Source organism: Hippoglossus hippoglossus, chromosome 18, assembly GCF_009819705.1.
Source record: "Hippoglossus hippoglossus isolate fHipHip1 chromosome 18, fHipHip1.pri, whole genome shotgun sequence".
NCBI lineage: Eukaryota > Metazoa > Chordata > Actinopteri > Pleuronectiformes > Pleuronectidae > Hippoglossus > Hippoglossus hippoglossus.
Window position 1 is genome coordinate 8385923 of NC_047168.1, and position 23153 is coordinate 8409075.

Consider the following 23153-nt stretch of genomic DNA (forward strand, 5'->3'; position numbering starts at 1 on the left):
TTTTGTAAAACAAATCCCTTTCTGCCACTGTTGTCTTCTGCAAAAACTAAAAATGTTTGTTTCCTACCTTTTTTGTATTATTTTTTTTTTAAACAAAAAACCTCTCGGGAAAGTGTTCCACTGAGCGTGCACGCTCTGCTTAACATTCATACCGTCAGACGTGTTCACAGCTGGGAGCTGCCCAGTGCGATCACATCCCTCCGCCGCCGGCCACCTGAGCAGCCCCACTGGGGGATAAAGGTCTCGCTTTAGAAGCCTCTAAGCCGAGGGAGCTTCTCAGCTGTGCTGCAGATTTGAAGTTGGTCTGGCGGTTGTTTTTTTTACTCTGCTCCACATCTGACAGTGGAGTCTGCTGCCAGGACAAAGAGGCATTGTAACGATTCTGTCCCCCCGCTTCTCCGGGGACTGCTCTCCTCTCTTCTCTACTGCACAGACTGTAAAGACTTCAGACCTGGAGATGGTTTGTTAGCAGCTCCTACCTGCCACTCACAGGCTTCCCTGTTGGAGAAAATACAGATCACTGATTTAGACCAGAGCATGGTGGTGTGAGTTGTCGTGTGCCAAGGCTTTGGCATGTATTTCTGCAAACTATGTTAATATGCCAAGGCTGGTTTTAGAGTTTCACTGCGGCTGCACAACAACTACATTAGAGATCTGATTGCTTTTGTAGAAATTTCAAGTCTGGCGTAATTTATCATCATTTTCTAGTCTGATTTGCTTGGCTTTATATTCTTATTTACCTTTTGTGATACTTGCACACAGGTTGTTTTTGCATCTATCCTTATTAGGACTTTGCATTGACTAACATTCGTTGTGGACAAAACCCTAACCTCAGAAATGACGTTTTGCCTGATTAGGACTTGGCTTTGGTCCCCATGAGGTCCACTGGTCCTGACAAAGTTACTGTTTACACTGGAAAAGTTCCTAAAGACACACACACACACACACACACACACACACACACACACACACACACACACACACACACACACGTACTTATCCCCTCCACACATACATTTCTACTTACACTGACACAAAACTGTCATTAGTGCAAAGTGCTGAGCAAAGACTCATGGGGTACAGACTAATCATCTGCAAGTAATTCTCTGTTTCAGCCCCATACCCCGTAAATCTCTCTCTCTCACACACACACACACACACACACACACACACACACACACACACACACACACACACACACACTTTCACAATAACACCATTACCCCAACCACAATGGAACGCTGCGTCAGTTCGGACACGTCATTTGTTATTATCGTGCGGGAGCCCAGAGAGCGTCTCAGTGGCTGATATTCATCTAACAATGTTCTTATGTTCTCTGTGTCCTTGATGGGGATTTATGACCTGGCAACACACGGAGAGAGTTGGCGTCTGCACTAAGCAGCGTCATTATTTATTTATCTTTTCTTTCTGTCTGTTTTCACTGGCTGGTAAAGGGTTGTAGTATCTGCAGTGATGGATGAGCAGGTCACGGCTGTGGAGGGCCAGCTGAGCCGAACCCCAGGAATGTGATTGATGTGCACGCAGAGACGACTGCAGATAAACCTTATAGGGTTGGAGTGAAAGTCCACATTAGCAAAAACTGGCACATGAACCTTGAGAGCAAGTTAATCACTATGTTGTTTCACATATCATGTTTGTGCCAATTCATTTTCACAGTGTGAATTGTGGAAGTTGCTGGACTTGTGCTCCAAGCTGTTAAGCTGGTTTAACCTCCGCGAACTGTAACCAGTGGTGAGTAAAGCAATTGGCAAGACCGTCTTATGATAATAGATTTTCCTGTGATTTCCTTTCCTATTAATCTATTCGTCCATCCAATTATACTGTAAAATAGCACAAATTATTACATTGTTACCAGATATATTTATAGCGCTAGATGATTATATCCAAACCTTTCTTTATGGGTTTCTTATACTTTATTGAAATGTGTAATGAGTCAAGATAGGCAGAAAACAATCAATCTTGGTTATTTTAACATTGCCCTACACAATCAGTTTCTCTTGTGTCATTATCTACTCACCACTATGCTGATGGAGGGGTGGGTGAAGTGTTTGAGTCCACAAAACAAACTGGAGCTTCAGGGGTAAACAGACGGGTTGCAGCAGAATCCAATACAATTGAAGTAAAGGGTGTCCTCTTCTTCAGGCGTAATAAAACAACAGAAAACCCATCACATGCCTCCATACTGCTCGTGTGGTGTCATCCAAGTGTCCGAAAGCAGCAAAGTTTACCCCTGAAGCTCCAGTGTGTTTTGTGGAGTCAAACCCTTCACCCACCCCTCCATCGGCATAGTGATGAGTAGATATTGAATGAATTTTCATTTTTCAGTGAACTATCTCTTTAAGGCTCCATGTCTTGTTTATTCAAGGCTAAACCTCCCCATAAGAATCTAAGACGTCTTTCACAACTGTGCTGCATTTGCAATGTTTTATGATTTTTTAGTTTGGTGCGGAGGGTCAACCATGATCGAGCTCAACCTGTTGATCGGTATCCGATGCAGGAAACGTCCTCCAGCACAGGAGGAACGTGGGGGGGGGGGAGGGGGGGGGAATGCTTTCAGGTCTGAAACAGTTGGAGACTTTTAAACATCAAACAAACCTGTGTAATCTTTCTGATACAAAATTATAAATGACCTTTCTGCCGCTGTTGCTTTGTGGCATTTAATCGTGACGTGCCTGTCATAATAATCCCATCGAGCGGGGGGGGGGCACAGCTGACCTGCACCCGGAGAATCGCTGCTTTCCTCACAACCATTTTTGCTCATAAAGGCCTGCACGGGGCTGTGTATCCGGTGTTGTGTGATGCAGTCAAAAAGTGTGTTCCTCCTGTTAAGTGCAGAAGTGTGTACATTCACCCCCAACACACACACACACACACACATATGCGCTCACACTGTGTTTCATGTGTGCGGTACAAACTGCATCTTCATGGGATTGTTTCCTTTGTCGAGACACGCATCCATTAAGGAAGTCAGTTTAAGTGTTGTCATTGCTTCGGATGATACAATTTAACATTCCGACCACTTAATTTAATTGCCGACACTCCTAGTGGAAATAAATCTCATTAATACTCGAGCGAGTCGACCGGGGTTTAAAAGATTAAAATATGGAAACACCGACTCGGTTCCAGGTAGCGGAGTGCAAGATATTTTTTACGAGCAGCCCCCCCCCCCCCCCCCCCCCCCCCCTGCGAGCTGTAAGTGTTCATCCACTTACCGATACATGTAAAGGACAACAATCAACTGGTCCAATTACCCTTTGGCTATTTTCCATGGTGCCTATTTAGAGCGGTGACATGATTGACTTAACCTTCTGCCTGGGCGCCCTAAGTTATTGGTCCCTGTGGTGTCTTCTTTTCGAGGGGGGGGGGGGGGAAGTGCGAGGCGTGGGGAGCTTATCAGAAGTAAGAGGACTTGACCTGTCAATTCGAGTCAGGAGAGCAAGGGCAAGTATCGCTCGAGCAATCAATTCAGACGAAAACATCACGGGTAATAAATCCCGATAGGTGGAGGACTGCAGATGCTTCGGAGCCACGAATGAGATACGGATGATTGCGCTTGTTAAAAGGTGGAAGAAAAGGAGCTGCGTGGCAGGTTGTGTTCTTAAAGATGTGTTTAATTATGAGCTCGGTGCAGGGATGCAGTATAATGCACAGTGTCCCTAAAGCAGCCCGGCTTGTGATATTTTCCACTATTATTAAACGTGAATAGAAGCTCGTTGGGGTTTTGTGATCGTCATTAATTCAAACCTCGCACAAGCCACGTGCGGTTGTTCGTCTTATTAAAGGACGCAGTTAAAAGCTTAAGTGTCGTTATGAGGAGAAAAGAACTGCGAGTCTTTCATAAACCTGCGTCCGTCTCTGGAGCTTTGACGCTGCACACGTGGTGCTTAATTTTCAATCGAGGCTATTTCGGCTCGTTCTGCATGTTCGTGACTTTAATTAGTCAACAAAATGAATATCCATGTTGCCACACGGAGCCAGTAACAATATTTTCCATAATTAAGCCAGGGACAAAGGTTTCTCATGCATAATGCAGGAGATCCTCTCCAGCAGTATGGCTTTTTGAATTCCATTTTTTGTACCAGGCTTTATAGTCTCCTCTAATTTCCATGGCTGAAAAGGATGTTTGAGTGTTTCTCTCGTGAAGTCTGCCCACTTTCTAACTCTGCCCTCATCGCATAGACTCGTCGGAAAGTGGTTCGAAGCTTCACTCGGATGAAACTCATGGAAAGCGATCGCGGTAGAAAAAAAAACGCTGACTCGTCGCTAAAGTGAAGCGATCTCATTACCGGCGACTTGAATGGTGCAGTGGAACCATTCGGCGCGCAGGGATGGGTTTTAATTTGCGACGAGTCTGATAAAATATCATCCGTCATCAGCGGTGAAGATGAAGCTTAGCGACGAGGGTTAAGAGTCTCATCTCTAGGAACAATAATTAGCCTCTGCTGAGGTATCAAAGATGATGATCGAACAAGTAATGGATGCACAGAATTCAGTATAAAAAGCATAAAGAGGGACCACTCGGCCGGTTTTAATGAAATTAGTAAGTGTTGCAGACCATTAATCAGTTCTAAGCATTGCTGAGCTCGTCGTCTTTGCTAACAGCTGTGCAGTTAAATTCTGCGTTACAATACAATTGCTTATATGCAAAGGAGATTAGCTATTATCCAAGCAATTCCTGTGTACACCGCCGCGTGCATCCCCAGTGTACGTGAGTTGTAATGTGATATTTGATTATTTCTGTGTGGACGGGGATTAAAAGCGATACGGAGCCAAAACGCCGGTGTGGCTAGAGATGACTGTTACAAAAACATAGCAGATGTAAGTATCTTGTCAGAATACAATCGATAAATCCGTGAGGTAACATTGTTGTGAATACGGATGACTCCCTTGAAAGTGTATCAGTAAAACTTACTCCCCTTCAGGCCTTTTTATTTTTTGGAAAGCTCTCACTTTTGAGGCCGAATCGTGTTCAAACTTATTTCCTTTGTTCCCCCGTATAATTTTTAAAATGATAAGAGGAGAAAGGCCAGACAGGTTTTCTGCCCAGTGCAGAGCAAAGTGGGTTTTTTTTTCATGGACACAGACGTATTGAAACACTTGAGAGTGACAAATGATTGCGATTAAAGGCACAGACGGGTCTTTCCCTGTCTTTCACATCCCAGTAAATGCCTCAGTCCTCTGATGGTGTGTCATTACGGCCAGTGTGAAGGCGAGAGTACTTCAAAAATACAATGCCACAGCTCATGTAAGAACCCTAAAAAAGTTTGTGAAATATTTGACGTTGTTCTTAAGGCTGAAAAATGTTGCCTCTTGAACTTGAAAGATCTGATCTTGCACCTCTGCTCCTTTTAGTCAAACATATTAATAAGGAACTATGTGATGAAGCCGTCGATGCCTTAATGTTTCATCGTGAAGGGTTTGACTTCTTTGCTGCCGGCTGCAGACGGGCTAACCTGCAGCTGAGTAGCTTTGCATTACAGATACTGCAGCAAGTTTACTAGAACAGGCCTTAAGTACTAATTTAATTCAGTCTGCTCAGTATTAGGCCTCATGCTGCTGTTGTGCTGTGCATGCTTCATTTTTAAAGTTTGGGGTTGAGTCGGCCTATTTTCACCGCAAACGTCGGGGCTCCACAAACAGTGGCACATATGTTGTCTTATGTTGTTTTGGTCTGTGGAGACGAAACCAGTCAATCCTATTGTCTTCGTCAGAAATTTGGAACCGTAGTCGAGGAGCATCTGAATGAGCTTTTATTTTGAAAAATGACTCGATAGTTTATTCTAAAAGGGCTGAGAAAGAGCGAGAGAACCTGCAAACTGTACACAGGCTTATGAGAAGTCCCCATCATTCATCACACACACACACACACACACACACACACACACACACACTCACACACACACACACAAATTCTCCAGTTCTTGCTTTTGCTAATAGTCACCGTCTCCAAAAATCATAAAGGGCATCATCAAGGCTTCTATTCCTGTGGCTGTTTACACATTGTCTATTCCCAGTCTCAGATCTATTTGGATCTGCCTTCCATCATTGGCAGTTTGTCACAAAACTTGTCACGTCCCAGGAAAAGTAAACACACTTCTCAGAACTGAAGATTTAAAAATGCAAATACGTGATGTCATTCAAGCACCGTCTCACAGGCAGTTGGTGATTGTGGTCTCAGTGATGCGCCCATTTGGGTTTTGTTCGAACACAGACCAGTGACCCTGCCGTTTCCTTTTCTGTTTGTCGGTTTCACTGCCGGCCACAGGCAACTGGAGGCTGTTCTTATTAAATAACAGGAATGACACATTGCTCTCCTCGGCTTCAGTCTAAAGGCTTATTTGCACTAAATGGGAGGAAATGGCGGATCTGTATCCACCTCCCTCGTGATTTGTCGGACATAAAATGAGGCTCTGTCATTACACAGCGGGGACCGTGTTTGAATTACTTTTCTTATATTGACTCGGACGTGCAGATCTGAGACCCGCACGGAGCTGAACAGCAACCTGCAGAAGTCCAGTGCTGGCAGCGCTGGTATTCTGGATGTCGGCTGTAATTTGTTTGGGAGCATTAGAAAATATTCTGTGCTACAAAGGGGAATTTGTTGCACTTCAGGGAAGGAGAAGTCGGCCTTTGCGAAGATGATTTATCTTGTGTTTTCAGGCAAATTTGGATATGCAGACTTTACATAGTATCCTGTTGCACTTCCACTCACCCTCACAGTTCACTTATTCAATATCATTTCTACAGGGAGTTTACTTCTGGAGGAGGAGGAGGAGGAGGGTTTAACTCCACATGTACAGTGAGGATGTCTAAACTTCCTGTAAACAAACCAGACTGAAAACTTGGGGGTAAAAGATGCTGAGCTCACAGTTTTGCTCATTGCCTTCCAGTTAAGACCTAGATTGAGTCTAAAAGTTCACATTGAACTGATTTTACCTTGGCTGTGTCTGAAATCAACCGCTCATTCATGAACCGCACAGCGAGCGCAATGCATTATGGTATTTATTGTTTGGTTAGTGACCAGTGGTTGTAATGTTATTTTCATGATGCATTGTGGGAAACAATGAGTCTGCACTATCAAGGTTTGGAATAAAAAAATCAACTAAACGTTCGTAAATCCCTAAATAATAGGTATATATATTATAACTGCCATATTTTACCATATATGAAATGCATTTTAGGTCTATAAGCATCACATCAATTAATTGTCCTGATGTTTTGAATTTTCCAAGAGCCAGAGGCCTCAACAGGTGTATTTTCAACTGAAGCAATAAATACAAAAAGCAGCAGCATTGCAGCACTTGGTATTTTGTTGGTATTTTGCTGGGAGGTGACGAGTGCCACGCTTCCAGTGAGCAGGTCAGTTTGGTAAAAATCCACAACTGGGCCGAGGCTGTCGGACGCTGCTCGTCTGCCGTCCTCGCCGCCCTCCGGGTGTAATTTCAGTTAATCGCGAGTGGCCAACTGCCACATTTGTCCCTGTTTGTGCTGAAAAAACAACGCACGGCCTCGGGGCCCAAACACTGGAATGAGGTGTTGCAGTGAATCCGCTGTTTGAACGTTGACACAATAAATACCGGGCTTAAAACGCAGCCTCCTGCCTCCTGGCTCTTTCCCCCGATTGGCTCAGATTGAATTTTGCATTTGCACTCGTGTAACGGACCACATGACACGATGTGACCTTCTGTAAATGTTCTTTGTGTTTACTGCTGCTAATACTGAGGTGACCTTTTCGAGAAATGGTTTTAAACCCAAACGCGAAAGAGGCATTGACCACTCGGCATAGCATGTGGCAAATCATTGGCCTTGACTTGCACTAAATAAATATCAATCAATTAAACAAGCTCTGTTTTTCTACAGCCATCAATTATTTTTAATGGAATAATAAATCTGCCTAAACACGGAAAAATAGTTGTGTAAAAGATTCATTGATAGTTTAAGGTATGTATAAACTTATTCTTCCTCATCAATACAATCGATTCATGAGTTTAATCCTGATATTACATTGCGTTTCTTTTCGGCGCAGTTCTGAGAGATTTTACCCTGATACCATCTGTGTCGACATCTGCAGGAGACAGATTAAGGTGTTAAGAGATTAACACATGGCCGCCACTATCTTTGATACCTGGTGTGAGAGCGCTGAACACGTCATCCCCCAGCCCCCCCCCCCCCCCCCCCCCCCCACCCTAGAGCGTTCACTCTTCAATAAATCAATCCCGTTAAACCAGAAAGAGACTCAGAAATCTGTGTTGAATTAATTTGTTAATCAGTTTTTTTAATTTAGACATTTTTTACGGCAAATACTCGTGGGTATAGTGGGGGGGGGAGTTTCAAATGGGGTCGGACAGTTTCTCTTTTGAACCAAAGAGACAAATCCAGATGCGGAATGATGGCAGAGAAATGCTGGGGCCCACTTCCAGATAAAATCCAATCATATAACTTGAAATGTCCCAGAAATGGCCACTGATTGTAACGTGCCTTAAGCAGTGATGAACCCAAGAGTTTAAATTCCAATTTGATTCTCCCTGTGATAATAAATATTAAGATTCCGCTTCAAAGCTCCCTGCAAGTAGCTCTCTGGTCATTTCTACCAAATGCATGCTTTAGTCATCCACACCTGATGGATGTGTACATGTTTTGCCCGTACATGGACAGCAGGAGACACGGAGCAGCCTCCTGATGAACTCGATACCCACAGATTGGGTGTTTTGATTTGTTTGGCCCGGGCTGAAAAACTGGCCTATATTAGGAGAGAGCTCAGGCTGAGATAAGATCAGGTTGGAAGGTTTTGAAGTCGGGATGGTGTTGCAGGAGGGTATTGATGGGACGCCGTGGCAAAGAGGAATGCTTTTACGTATCAGCTGGAAATAATGGGCGAACGAGAAGCGTTCTTATCAGGTCAGCGGTGACTTATTTGACACGTGCGGATGTGTCACACTAACTTTTAACAGCAGTGTTTCCGTAAAAGTGACAGAAATGTCAAGTTAACACAAGACCAGGAAAACTGGAACCAGGAACAATCAAACTGGTAAATGTCTTTTGTTCCTGAGTAAATATGCCAAGTAAAAGTTGGGTTGGTAATTTGTTTCTGAAACTTTTAAGCTCATTTGCTGAAATCCTCTTCATGCCCCAATAGTCTTCAGCCGGCAGACAAACAGCAAGTCACAGAGTGAAGAGGGAAAAGTCTGGTTTTTTTGGGGGGGGGGGGGGTGTGTGTAGCTTTGAGGAGAGGACTGATGGAAGGTGGTGGGATGTATGAGTTGTCGCCTGCTCTTGCTTTCATGTCTAAAAAAGGTCTGTAGGTTCTATCGCAAATAACTGAAACAGGCTCAATTTTACTGTTGGATCGGTCTTCCAGTTTAATTGTGTGGGTGCTCGTATATAGGTTGGTATATGTACTGTACACTCAAAGATTTTCAAAGTGCATTTGAGCCAAATGGTTTATCTTGTCCATTTTCCAGGTATGTTGCTTCCAGTGTTAAATGTGAAGCCCAGTTTCTGCTAAGAATTACATGTTATCCTGCTGCCACTCTAAACTATGGTGCTGAACAAGGTCAACATTTTACTTGCTAAACATTAGCAAGGTAACATATAAACAATATATTTAATGTGCACCTTTAAAAAAAAATAAGGAATTAGTCACAGATCTTGGATGTGTAATTTTCCCCTCTGTGTAAATTGTGGCCCCTTTATGGCCCCCCGATTGAAACAAATCTTAGATCCGCCACTGCACAGAGCACCTCTATGTGTAAATACAGCCTCACAGTGAAGCATGGCTGTGGACTCTTCATCGCATCCTCCCAAACTGAGGGTTTGAATCTTTAGTGTCGGGATCACTTCGGTCACACCAGTGGTGAAACACAGTAGCAGCACTGAGTGAGAGAGAGAGAAAAATAAGTGTGTTAGTGGGTCTTTCTGGGTATCGGTGTCACTTGTGGAGTGGGAATTTGCAGAATGATGGGAGGAAGCTTGTGCAATGTTTTCAACAATGTGTATTTTATTATGTAAAGGGGTTTTCCTGTTACCTCTTTGGAAAAAGACCTTTCTATTCTAAGCATCAAGTTCACTGACACTCAAGTCAATTACACGAAATGTGACACAGAGCTAATTGGGGCTGAAGATCTTTAGACCAGCGTAGGAAGCTGTGCGCGCTCACACGCTGGGTGCCGCCGCCCGTAACACTACCACGGCGACTGTAAGGTAAGATAAGTTGTGCGCCGCTGGAGTCGTGGCCTAGTTTAGCGAGCCCCGCCTCCTCGGGGTCAGAGAGGCGCTGAAAAGTCAAGACCTCATCTCAGACACACACACACACAGAAACACACACATTAGCACATGAGATGGAGACAGAATAACACTGTGCTTCTAACAGCTCGAATCCAGTGGCTCATATCAAAGCCTGGAATCAGAAATGATCTCAGTCAATTTCACAAAGATTAAACTCAGACGCTCCGCCGTCATAAATCTGTTTTTAATAATTCTCATTTGAAGTACGGGGCTTTGGTACTCATAGCCTATTAAATCCACAGATCCCGTGTGGTCCCCGGGGCCGTCAACACTTTCTGTACATACACCCCCGCAACACAACAAAGAAGCGGCGAGCTCGGCGGCGCCGTTCATCAAACCGTGCGCTTCGGCACAAGAATTGACCTGAGATTTATTGATTTTCTTCTTTTTTTACACAGCCATCCGCATGTAACTGAAGACATTGTAGTTTGGGCACGTAACGGATTCATCAAATATTTATTAACCACTTTCTTCAGTTCATGGATCCAATTGATTCGGGGCTAGAGAGGTTTTTTTTTACCCCTCTGGCTTGACTTTACCTTTGAGATAAATGGCTCCCGAGTCCCAAACCCTGAGGATATTTAGCAGTTCAGCCGTGATTGATCAGTCCAGACTCATTTTTTCGGGAGGGTTTATCTTCTCACATTCACAGTGTTCGGCTCTGTGAGCTCATTGTTAAAGGACGCCACCGTGCAGTCGAGCGCTTTATTGTGAGAGCCTACAAGTGGCACCTTGTCCCTTGGTAATTATATTTTGCTGAGGTGTTTGTCTTTGTTTACAACCTTCACAGGGCCGTTCAATTTCATTCTCTTGTAAGGCTGCAGGGCAAACGTGGCTCTGTGTGGCGAGGAATTACATTTCTGATGAGCTGTTCCTCCGGCTTCAACCTGCCATTGTTGTCAGTCACTCCACGAGCTGTTTTCGAAGAAGGCAAAAGTATGGCATGGCGATGTTTGTGTGTGTGTGTGTGTGTGTGCGTGTGTGCGTGTGCACGTGATGACTGAATCAGTAACGTGTTTACAGAACCCTCTTGCTTTGATTCTTCAGGACAACAACACCCATGTAGGGTTTTTAATAACTCACATACAAGTGATGCAACACCAGCAAAACAGTGATCCTTGTGGCACAGGGTGCAGGGGAAGGGGGGGGGCACACACACACACACACACACACACACGCACACACACACACACACACACACACACACACACACACACACGCTCCAGCATCATATCGATTTTGTCAATGAACTGAAAGGGCAAACATTAATCAGACAGGCGTGACTGCCTGCTCTTTTCCTGCTTGATTAAGCACCGTGTCACTCATTCTTCTTGATTCCATTTGAGAGATCAGATTTGTATCGCCCCCCCCCCCCCACGATGCTTTCGCTTTTAACCGACGGCCGTGTTTCCGATCAGCGACGGCGGCGGTTTGTCTCTCAATCAGAGTCCGCGCCGCGTCCCGAACTCGTCGCTCACGTGCTGAATGAGGCACCGCAGCTCACCGCGCTGCCCTTGAGCTGGGAAGCATGTCTCTGTCGTACAGTAACACTTCCAAATAACGCCAGCCTGCTGTCAGGACTAATAAAGCTCGGTAACAAAAGCAGCATCTGTCATATTAACCTGAGCGAGGGCACTTCTTCAGGAGGGTGTGTGTGTGTGTGTCTGGCCGGTGACGACAAAAGATGAGAGCTTCGCTGAACCTCTTCACCCTCAAGTTTTTGAAGAAGTCCTTTATTAGTCCCGCAATGGGGACATTTGCAATGTCACAGCAGCAGAAAGACATCCCATAAGCAGCATGCAGTACTTGGGTGAAGGAATATAAAGAAATAGAAAGATGCAACAATATATCGAAAAAAATATAAATGTAATTAAACCGGTATGTACAGTGTAAAGAAATATATTATGTGTCAGAATATGTACAGTGATTTGGATTGCACTTAACCGCTTATATTGCACAGATTCTTTTTTTATTATAAATGAATTGTTAGGTTATTGTGTCATTATATGAGTGTCTTTTATAGCTCAGGATTTTCTCTCTGCACCATAGTTGTCATTGTGTCCACGGTGCCGGTTTTAAGCCAAGAGCTTTCAACCATCTGCTCTTTGTCTGTGCAGAATTTAACCCCAGACACTGGGATTGGGGGTAAAAGAAAGAAAAAGCTTGGCCCACAGCAGATGTTGACTTTAAAACTTTCTCTGTCAGGGGTCTTTGCCAGCTTGCTGCAAAAACAATATTTGGCAAGACTGTGAAACAAGAAATCCTGCTTTGGGCCAAGTATGGTGAAGCTGCCTTCAGCCTTAAACTGAGCAAAGTTTCACATTAATTAACGTCTGTTCAAAACCAGAGACTGTAAAATTATCCCAAGACTCTAATTATCTCTAAATGAAGCCAAATTATCCCAGATGCCCCCGCTGCCATCTTGAGCCGATGACGTCATTTGGAGCCAGTAGCGATTGAGGGATGGAGCCACGGTATTGAGCTCCTGCTGATACAAGGTCTCAGCCAATCAGGTGTCGGCCTCATTACCATTACCTCTTTGAAAAGCGATTTATCACCGAAGCGCAATGAATTCTGGGATAGGCTGGAGCCTTCGTTTCTCGGGGATGGAGAAACGCATTCGTCAGTCACAGTTTAGTCTAGTTTTGCCGTCACTCTTCAAACGCAGCCTCTGAAGGATGCAGCCCCTGGATTGAGACCCAGCTTATGATCAAAAAACCTTCTAAAGAAACAATGACAGAGTATTCAACAGTTGATATGTTGCCAGAATTCGGTACAGATATTGATAATCTAAATAACAAAACACCAATCATTTTCACGTCCGCAATTCTTTGCCTCCCAACATGCTGAACTAAGATGTGAACAAGGCAGTGAATTTGTGTCCCTGCTCAAGAGCTCGCTGTGCTGGCGTGTGTGTTTTCCTTTCGCAGCCTCGTTACTTGCCCCGCTGCGTGAACTCCATCTTCTCTCTCAATGCACTTCCAGGGATCGTTTTTCTCCTGCTCAGTCGTCTCACACTGGGCTATTCTCCCGCTCGCAGACAGTTTTTCTGCTGGACCTCCCTAACGATGCCGGGCCGAGCTGCAGATAAACGAGGCACTTTTCACAGCTTCTCTATTCAATGATGTAATTGTTGCCACTCGTTTTCCTTTACAGCCCAGGTTTACTGAGGCCGTTTTCGACGTTGGGTTTCCTCTTCAGAAAAATGGCGTGAGACCTTTCTCTGCTAATATTTTTACCTGCAGCCGTGGCCTCGGAATTAGTGCTGGTTTGATTGACAAATGGTTTCTAGCACTCGGGGGCTCGTTCTGAACGCCGGCCGCCGCCGTCAAACCTCACACTGAATTTTTTAGAATAGCCGGGAGCGAGAGGGGAAGTGGTCTCGCGTGCTCCGAGGCGAGCCTGCGAACTGCTTCAGTTAAAAGCTCACATACCCCAAACGGCTGTGCTACATACAGTATATACCATAAGAGTGGATTCCTGTGATGTGGTCATCTATTCTAACCTCTGATTGGGGCCACCTTTATTACAGGGGCGGGACACGCTTTAGTGTGACGATGCGTTCAGAAGAGTATGACACCTGATGAGATGTTAAATTACATCCTGAGGTGAGGTCACAGGCGCCGTATCGTATTCAGAGCCCGTCTTTGACACTGATGACCTCGCACGTGCAGGGGGAGACTTGTTAATAAGTCATGTAACCCGCTGCACTACTTTTACATGACTGATGGTGACATGGTTACTGACAGTTGGTCAATAATACTGACAGACACATTAGTATCAGCATTTATGTTTGCAGATATGTGCCGATATGAACATTTTTATTTTACAGACTTAATAATGCATTTATGTTTAAATGTTACCAAAAATTTATATATATATATATTTCAGAAGTACAAGTTCTATATATATTTGGTTGCATTCAGGTTACTTAATACTTTAACTTCTAAGTTATGTTGCTTTTAATTCTGCATATTTCATCTCCTGCTGCCTGATGCAGATTTTAACTCGCAGCCCAAGTTGTTGTCCTGAAGAACAAACCACGAGCTGTAGCCTCATGTCTATATTTAATAAACCCTCCCCACTTGCATGATTTTTTCCCCCAGAATGCACTGAGGCTTGACTTAGTTGTCTGGGTAAGACCTAATGCTGTATTTCCCAGGTTACCCTCAGATTGTCCACAAGGGCGGCGTGCGAGCTCGACTCATGAGGCTCTTTCCATGGTCCACGACCAAAAAGCTGTCGTCCAGTAATGAAAGCAAGTGGTGATGACTTTGGTTCTTATTTAAGATGCTTTTACTTTCTGTTGCATTTCCTGGCACCGGGGGGAGGACACTCAATGTAGGATTTAGTCACACATGCACGAGCTGAAAATCAATTTTAGAAATCCTCTTAGCTCTTCTTTTTGTTTTCTGAAAATGTGAAATGATGGGTTATTCCTATTTCTTTTGTCATTTTGCAGAAAGCATTAGCTCCACAGCAGCAGGTGAATTATGATCTCTTGGCTGTGGGCCACAATAACACCCTTTGGTGCTAATGAGGCATTTAAACGCTGTGTCACATTTCAGGTACATGAGAGGCCCAGTGTCGACAGGTGTAACTCTGCACTACGGGGTCACCCAGCGTTCAGCTGCCCTCCGTCAAGACCAGGCTCGATGTCTGGGGTCTCAGAAACACTAAATGTTGTATTTGGTGTTTAGAGGAAGGGGCCATTCTGACTTTTGTTGGGTTTTGTGTGGTGACATATGCAAATAGAAGGATTTTGAATCGAGTTGTTTGTTTTACTCATCTCTCTGTGATACCTGCAGGGCTAATGGGATGTCTCTAATTCCAGCCTTTAAAAAAAAAAAAAAATGCTGATTTTCTATTTCAACTTGAAGCATCTGCTCACACCTGACCTTCCTCCTCCTCCTCCTCTTCTCCAGACAGCGTTGAAGATGAGCTTGAACTATCCGCAGTCCGCCATCGCCCCGAGGGCCTGGAGCAGCTCGAAGCCCAGACCCGTTTCTCCCGCAAGGAGCTGCAGATCCTTTACCGCGGCTTCAAGAACGTAAGTGACACACACGGCCTCGGGCACCATTTATAATGTACACCTCCTGTGGGTGTTGTTCTCCGCTGGACACCTCTCTCCCTCTTGGACATAAAATAAATCTTGTTTGGCTTTGATTTGATTTGATTTATTCCTTTACAGCAGGGGTGTGCCCACTGGCGCCTCCTCAAACAACTCCCCTTCCCCTCGAGCTCTCATTGCTATTCCGCTTCCACTCTGCTCGTGTGGCATTAAGATAAAATGTTGTTTTGCTGAGTCGTCTGCATCTTGCGCAAAAATAAATCTTATCAAGGCGAATCGCGCTCACCTCAGCAAAACAGGGATTCCTGTACATTGTTCACTGTGCCGGGGGTAATTAGGTCGTACGGGCACCCCGGACCGATCCAGGAAGATAAGTGACGAGCGATCGGTTTCACGCTCCCCGAGAAAATCACCTCGCTCCGTCGTCGCCCCGGCCGTAATGAGCTGACCCAGAATTAACTCAACCCAAATCGCCTGTCGATGGAAGAGAGAGAAGAGCGCGGCGAGAGTCCTGTGATAGGGAAACTCCCAAGAGGCCTCAGTTTCCTGTTGAGCCCGCACTGTGCTCCACCCACGTCCCTGCAAAGCCTGCCCATTAGGCTGCGTCCACTTGAGATGAAGAGGTAAGAGGTGCGCTAATGAGGCCTTTAATTCCTGCCCCACACTTTGCCTGTCTCCGTGTAACGATGAGGGAGTGGTTAGTTCACATGTTTATATACATGCTACCATTTTATTTTTTTTGTACAGTAGAGATTTGGGATTTTATTTTTAGCCACATGCACGTGCAGCTCTGGGGATCTTCATCACTTTGGTGCAGCCGCAACTACTCAACAACTACAGGATGGATTTACAGGAAACTTCCGACTTAGACGTTCATGGTCCTGAGAGGATGAAGCCTAATGACTGTAGCGCCGCCAGCAGGTCAAACTGTTAACTTATCCAATGAAATATCTCAATAATAATTGTAATAGACCTAATTTGCACAAGTGCTTTCCAGGTTTGAAAAAGGGTAGAACAAGCAATTCAGATACAAAGGATATATGAGAGTGAATAAATAGGAAATCATAAAACCTAACAATTAAGATAAATGCTGAATAATAATAATCTCAGTAGAGTGCGTACCTCCACCAAGGCCCAACAGTCCCATCCCCTCATGCCACCGTATTTTTAATTAAATGATAAAATCAGAGGGGGAAAAAGTTCCTGGATCCTCCTTAAATATATTTAAGGCATTATTTCAAAATCTGTGGAATAGTTTTTGTGTAATCCCGCCAACTAACAAACAAGAGGACAAAACATCCTTGAGGAGGGAAAAAAGCAAGGACATGCTTACAATAACACTGCGTGCTAGAATTAGTAAAAGGATTTCGTTGAGGGTTGAGAGGGGATTTAAAAGATGTCAATGATTCTGCAAGCGTCAGGTCCTCCGTCGAGGCTTGAAACCAGACTCAGGACTGAGCAGAGCTGCATCCAGGCTCATAGCGGAGGAGCAATTCTGCAATGTAGCCGGGAGCTGTGTCGAGCAGATGCGTTTGCCGTCCAATGAAGTATGCTGCAGGCGTTCCGAGTTCTCCTCAGGATGAATTGTACGAAACTTTGGTTCAATTCAACGTTACTTATCTCTTCTGTGTAATAAGACGGACGCTGAAGAGCCAGAAGTCCAGATTGGACAAAGAAAGAGTCACGGCTCTTAAGTTGCAGCTACTAAAAAGGCTTTTGTCCATCAGACGTCCGTAGTGCAGCCAGGGTCAGACGGCTCATCTCTGCCTCGGCCCAACCCAGTGACACAGACGGAAATAAAGACAGGCTTTTAAGGCCAGCCAGACTAATTGAAGCTGGCATCGGTCCCATGATGAGAAACCTGCTCCTTCGTCCTTCACGTCCAAGGTTTTCTATTCAAATCAAATGGCTGGAACGCAGGCGGCAGGCCGAGGTTGTGTGTCTTGACAACAAAGTTTACGAGTCCTTTCCTTGTAGCGCAGGCGGAGCTTGGTCTCAGATCCGCAATATATCCAGAACAAGACCTCCGCCTCCGGGTGTTGCTCTTCAGGTGGTATTAGAGCAAAGGTCAGACCAAAGGTATGAGAGGACCTAGTGTTTCATAAAATCCTTGACCCTCGACTACAGGAAATAACACGGTAATATCTTCCTGTCTGGCGTAATCTGCTGGGCTTTCACAGTTCACAGTGCGGGGCATCGCTTCGGGCCGGAAGATTAAGATCTCACACTCTTTCTATCAGTGGTGATGCCTCTGCTCGCAGGTTCATTTCAACCCCCCCCCCCCCCCCCCCCCCACCACCACCCCCACCCCAGCTCTGCTTATTGCTGCAGCGCCTCGTGAAGTCTCATGAAGAAATTTCACGTCCGACTGGTTTTGCATTTCACAGATTGTATGTGTGATTTTTATTCTAATGGCTGAGCTAATATTAAAAGCATATCAAATGAATACAAATATATATTTTCTGACCCCTCGCGATGAGACTACCACTGAATAATGTGCAAAAAGTGGACGAGTGCAGCTTCATTTGTATATTACCTTATATCGATACCTTATATTATTCCACTTGATTTTTAGTCTTCATTTAGGAGTGTATAAATACATGTATAGATTCAAAACAACGACTAATTAAAACCAAACTTGCCCGACAAATGAGCGCTCTGACGTGTGCTTTCACTTTTTAGTTTCACCCACGTCCCTTCCACTAACACGGAGGAGTCGGGATTTATGACCTATTATGCAGCCAGCCACCAGGGGGTGATCGTGACACTTTGGCTTCACTTTTGATGTTGTCCATCTTTATAAACAGTCTTAAGAATGAGATCCGCACAAACTCCAGCAGTCTCCATGTTTTCCAAGGTGCCTGGTTAAAGTCTTTAAAATCAAAATGTGGAATTTAAAGGATTGTATGTCCTTGATGAGATTTTATTCATTTATCTGCGCTTCACTGATGCAGACGACAAAACATATTTCCCAAAAGCTGGATATTAAAGAACAGAGTGTGACTGGGGTCCTGATTTCCAGCTTTTCCTTTACCCCGGTGCGACTGTCAGACGTGAATCAAGTGAGTGCAAACTGTGTTTTATACGGTGGCCTTACTCTCAATTGAAAAACCGCCTCGGGCGCCGATGTCACCATGAGGCTGACAAGAGGAGATAAACTACAATTAGATGAATTGTGCCGTCGGTGTGAGGCCTGCTTCAACAATCACCAACATTTTTACTGCCCTTTAATTTTTCCTTCAAATTTGTGAGGATGACTTAACGAGGTTAGAAGAGCGCTTGGAACAAAGCCATTGGTTTATCGCTGTCCCACTTCATCAGTCGGTTATTAGGGTTGACAGCTGTAATTGCCCATCTGTGTTTAGACACACACACACACACACACACACACACACACACACACACACACACACACACAGGCAGGCGTGCACTGACTTCACAGGTGAAGAGAAATGATCTCTCTCCTCATTTCCCGTGCTTCGTTACACGACGTTTCCTGGCACTGCTTTAACAAAAGGTCGACTGCTGATTAACAGAAGCTCTGCTGAACAAAAAAAAAAAAAAAAATGGTGTGTTTCAAATGTACAAAGATGCTGCGGATAAAACTTTATACTTTGAGCAGGGAAATAATTTGATATTTCCTCCCAGTGCTGACATCTCTGCACTGTCTGCTGGAATATCACATTTGAAAGTTCTTCCTCTCTGTTTGATGAATGCAAAGCTTCAGGCGGGACGTGATTTGCTTAGTTTATCATTCAGCAAAGGAGTCGCTGCCCTAAATCCAGCACATAATCCCCCCCCTTAAAATGTGTAATATTCAAACATCCCTGAACAGATTAAACAAATGAGAATTGTGTTGCAAATTTCAATAATTATAGACAATGGAACCTTGGGACATTTCCATCAGACTCGGCTGAAGCTTGTGTTTTTTCCCCAATTACCGGGTGATAGGATGCAAGATGAGTCTAATTAGCAAATGTGAGGATGCTTAAAATGAAAAGCGTCAGAGGAGCAATAAGCAGCCTGCACATGCTCTAGTATTGTGTTCCCCAATCTGGCAATGCTGATTTGTTAATATTATAATAATACTGTTTCATCACGTCTTCATCATTTATACTTTGTAAGGAAAAAGGATTGGTTGATCTCTATTGTCTCTAGTCTTTAATTCTATTGGTTGCAAAAGTTACTATGAGTCACTTTCTGACTTCATAGTCATTTTATTAAATAGGAAAAATATGACATCACCAAAAACTCCTGGTTTATTTAATTTTATTGCAGAAATGTCAATTAATTCCACCTTTAAAGTGTTAATGTGTAACTACACCCTCTCATGCATTAAAACAACACTGTACTGCAGAATTAGTACTGTGTATTGCTTTCATTATGGTGATTAAAAAAAACTAATAATAAAGTGAGGCAGACTGTTGGTTAGAGATTCATCCTGTGGTAAGAAAATGACTCCGCACTTCAAGCTGGTGATGCTGGTTTGAGATGAACTGCACAGAAGGTGAAAGCAAAGTGCAAAGCATTCAGGGGAACTTCTGCAACAGTGTTTGGACAAACTTTCTGAAAAACATTAAATTCCCGTTGCAGAAAGAATGGCACGAGTGTGTTGCACTGGTTTATACAGAAGAGTATTGCATTGACTTGAGAAAGGCGCTGTTTTTCTGAATTAATGATAATTAAGTCGTTAATTCAGGAAAACGGACTGGATTTTTTTTTTAAGGGAAATTATCTCGTTAATTTATATAATAAACTAAATAAAGATCTGCTCTGTTTTTATGAGTTATAGCTTTTTCAGTTGAAAGTTAGATATTTTTTTTTTGAATTGAGAAAGAAAAGCAGGAGCTTCATATTTGATATACAGACATGACAGTGGTGAACGAAACCCTTTCAAAGCAATATACCACAAAATGTTCAAATCAGGAATTTCAAACAGATTGCATAGTTCAAGCCAGAATCGTCAGCTCAGGAGGAGAGTTTTCTTCTTGCTGCATCACTTATATCCGTGATTAATTATGAAGAAAACTTTCAAACTTCGTCTAATCACTTATTTTCCCGACCTCAGCTCACCCGACAATATGTGCGGGTGCGGGTGTGTGTGTGCGAGACAACAGAAGCGCCGGGGGACTCGTGCTTCCTCTTAGCAGGAAACATAAGGCGCCCGTTTGAAGCAAGACAACAAGGTTTCATCTTTGTTTTCTCACACCTTCAGCTCCGGTTCTGATCAGCCAGGAAACACCTTCTGGTCCAGGAATCGTCTAAACTAGTGGAGCGTTTCCCTTCTCCTGCTAGATTCAGTATCACGGCTGTAGCCTCGCAAAGACACAGAAACTCAACCCCGCACGACGACCTGCCTTCACCACCACGCCGGTCTGAGCAAGGTCGTCCACCCTGTCTGTGGACGGCACTTTTCCCTGAAAGGACACAAAGCAAGTGTTGCATAAGAGCGTCTTAGTCATTTCCACTCGGTGCTGCCAGGCAACCACAAGTGGGTGACTTTCACTGGCTGTGGACACGATATCCGTCCAGGCAGTTTTAATAAAAACCAAACCGAGCTTGATTCAGTTACAGATACAAATACTGACGTCTCCGAATTTATCCTGGGAACAAACGTAATGTCTCGAGTGACATTTTTTCCTCTGGACCTGAATATTTACTTCAAAATTCAAGAATATACGAATTTAACGATTTAACATTTTAGCTAAGGGCCTCAATATCTCTCCATCTACACTGAAATCCGACTTTTCAGTAAAGTCTGTGCACAAGTTTCAGTTCCACTTGTGTAAGTTGTTTATCGGAGTGTGATTGGCACATCTTAAACTCCGATTCGATGCAAAGACTTGAGGGAGGCGCGAACACGGACGCTGATGACCTGTGTGATTCTGCTCTGTCTTGCAGGAGTGCCCCAGCGGAGTCGTCAACGAAGACACGTTCAAGGACATCTACTCGCAGTTCTTCCCACAAGGAGGTTTGTTGCCCGTCTTTTTCTTTTCTTCCCGCTCGTGTCGCCGGCCTCGTTCAGCTGCCTCTTATCTCCTCTGTGTGCCGGACCGACACACACGCACTCTCTCCCATCAAGTGCCGAAGTACTTAAGAGTTAAAGTTCCATCAAAGGAAACGCAGGGACAGTGGGAGACGCGGTGGAAGAAAGCGGCGTTTATCTATGACGCCAAGGGTTTTCGCTCGCTGTTGGTTCTCATCACTATGCAAAGATTCCACCCGAGGAGCCGGACAGAAAACAGTGGGAGGCTTTGATATATCTGTTGGGGAAAGAGGTTCAGGCAGACCAGTGCATGTAATGGCTCGGCACACCGGGAAAAAAATGATCTGAGGATGTTTTTTTTTAGAAAAAGCTACAAAAATTGTCCTTGCAGCTGTGGAGGTGTAACGTCAGCGTTGTGGTAGATTTTTTCTGAACTTGACTTGTGTGTGTTTGTTCTCCCTCATAGACGCCTCCACGTACGCACATTTCCTGTTCAATGCATTTGACACGGATCACAACGGCTCTGTTAGTTTTGAGGTGAGTCTATCTACTCTGTCTGTATGTGGAACGCATATCTCCAGAACCCTTCATCTGATCGGCTTCACCTTTAGTGTGTGTTTTGTTGGCGCTTCAAGGAATTGCGGTGTCGAATTTGGTGCGATTTGGACACATCTTCTAAAAGATATGCAACATTATGGTAGTATCACATTAAATAACAGTTACAGAACCAAGCGATAATAGTTTTTAATAATATCCTCTGTAACACTGTACCATCTTAAAATGTCTACAATAATATATAATGAAAGTTTAGCTGATTTTCCCTTTCATTTTCTCCAAAGTTTCTACAGTAAAGGGTCACAATGATCAAGAGAGCTGAAAATTCTTTGTCACATAACTTTTAACTTACTTCGAACTAACTTCACTCTCTTGTTGGACATTTCAGCAATTTCAAGAGAGGTCACCTCAGGCCCCTTAATGCATTCCACCGCCTCATTACATAACCTGCTCACCACAATCCCTTTAATTCAACCCGAGCGCGTCGACTTGAGAAGCCGTCAACACGTGATGAATATTCATGAGGGGCAAGCATTTGCTTATACGAACAGAAAACCTGTCGTTACTCCAAACCAGAGCTTCACTAACTAATGTCTGTTCAAAAGTACCGAGGATCCCCCCCCCCGAAGGAAAACGCGACATTACGAGACGGCTAATAATGTGAATAATGAGTTATTCTAATTTACAGCGTCTGCTCTCTTGCTGTTTCATCATTTGGCTCTTATGAATACTTGTAAAAATGTATGAAATCACATGGGATTCCGCATATTGTTGTGACTCTGTGATTTTATTTTATCTGCAAAAGGCTACTTTTACAAATGTGTGTATTTCACCCGTCGCTGCAGGATTTCGTCATGGGCCTCTCTATCCTTTTGCGAGGCACCGTCCAGGAAAAGCTCAACTGGGCTTTCAACCTGTACGATATCAACAAAGACGGATATATCACCAAAGAGGTTCGTCTCTTCACACGCTGATAAGAGGTGGCTCCATTATGCAGGCGTGATTAAGAAGGTGTTTTTCATAAGAGGCTTCAGCCAGCTTTGCAATTAGAGTTCACTCTGGTGGTTTGTATCAGATGCCTGTTTGAGATTTCTGCCTTCATCCCATGGGAAAATGGATATTTTAACAATCAATCAATCCATCAATCAAATTTTATTTTGTTTATTTCTCCAGACATGACAATAAACTGTATATTTTATTATTATTGATGATTCTTAATTACATTTTCATTCATTA

General features: G+C 44.0%; 1 protein-coding gene across 8 annotated transcripts in view; it reads left to right on the top strand.

Moving 5' to 3' along the window:
* Window positions 1–23153, top strand: part of kcnip4 (Kv channel interacting protein 4) — a 140514-nt gene that overhangs the window by 95525 nt on the left and 21836 nt on the right. For 6 of the 8 annotated variants that reach the window (XM_034568699.1, XM_034568695.1, XM_034568698.1 and 3 more), the window contains 4 exons: window positions 15231–15355; window positions 21278–21347; window positions 21829–21899; window positions 22763–22870. In XM_034568699.1, the coding sequence (XP_034424590.1) occupies window positions 15231–15355; window positions 21278–21347; window positions 21829–21899; window positions 22763–22870 (374 nt within the window). Of the gene's footprint in view, window positions 1–14467; window positions 14564–15230; window positions 15356–21277; window positions 21348–21828; window positions 21900–22762; window positions 22871–23153 lie in introns of all 8 variants that reach the window. The other 2 variants (XM_034568694.1, XM_034568693.1) reach the window with 1 other exon arrangement.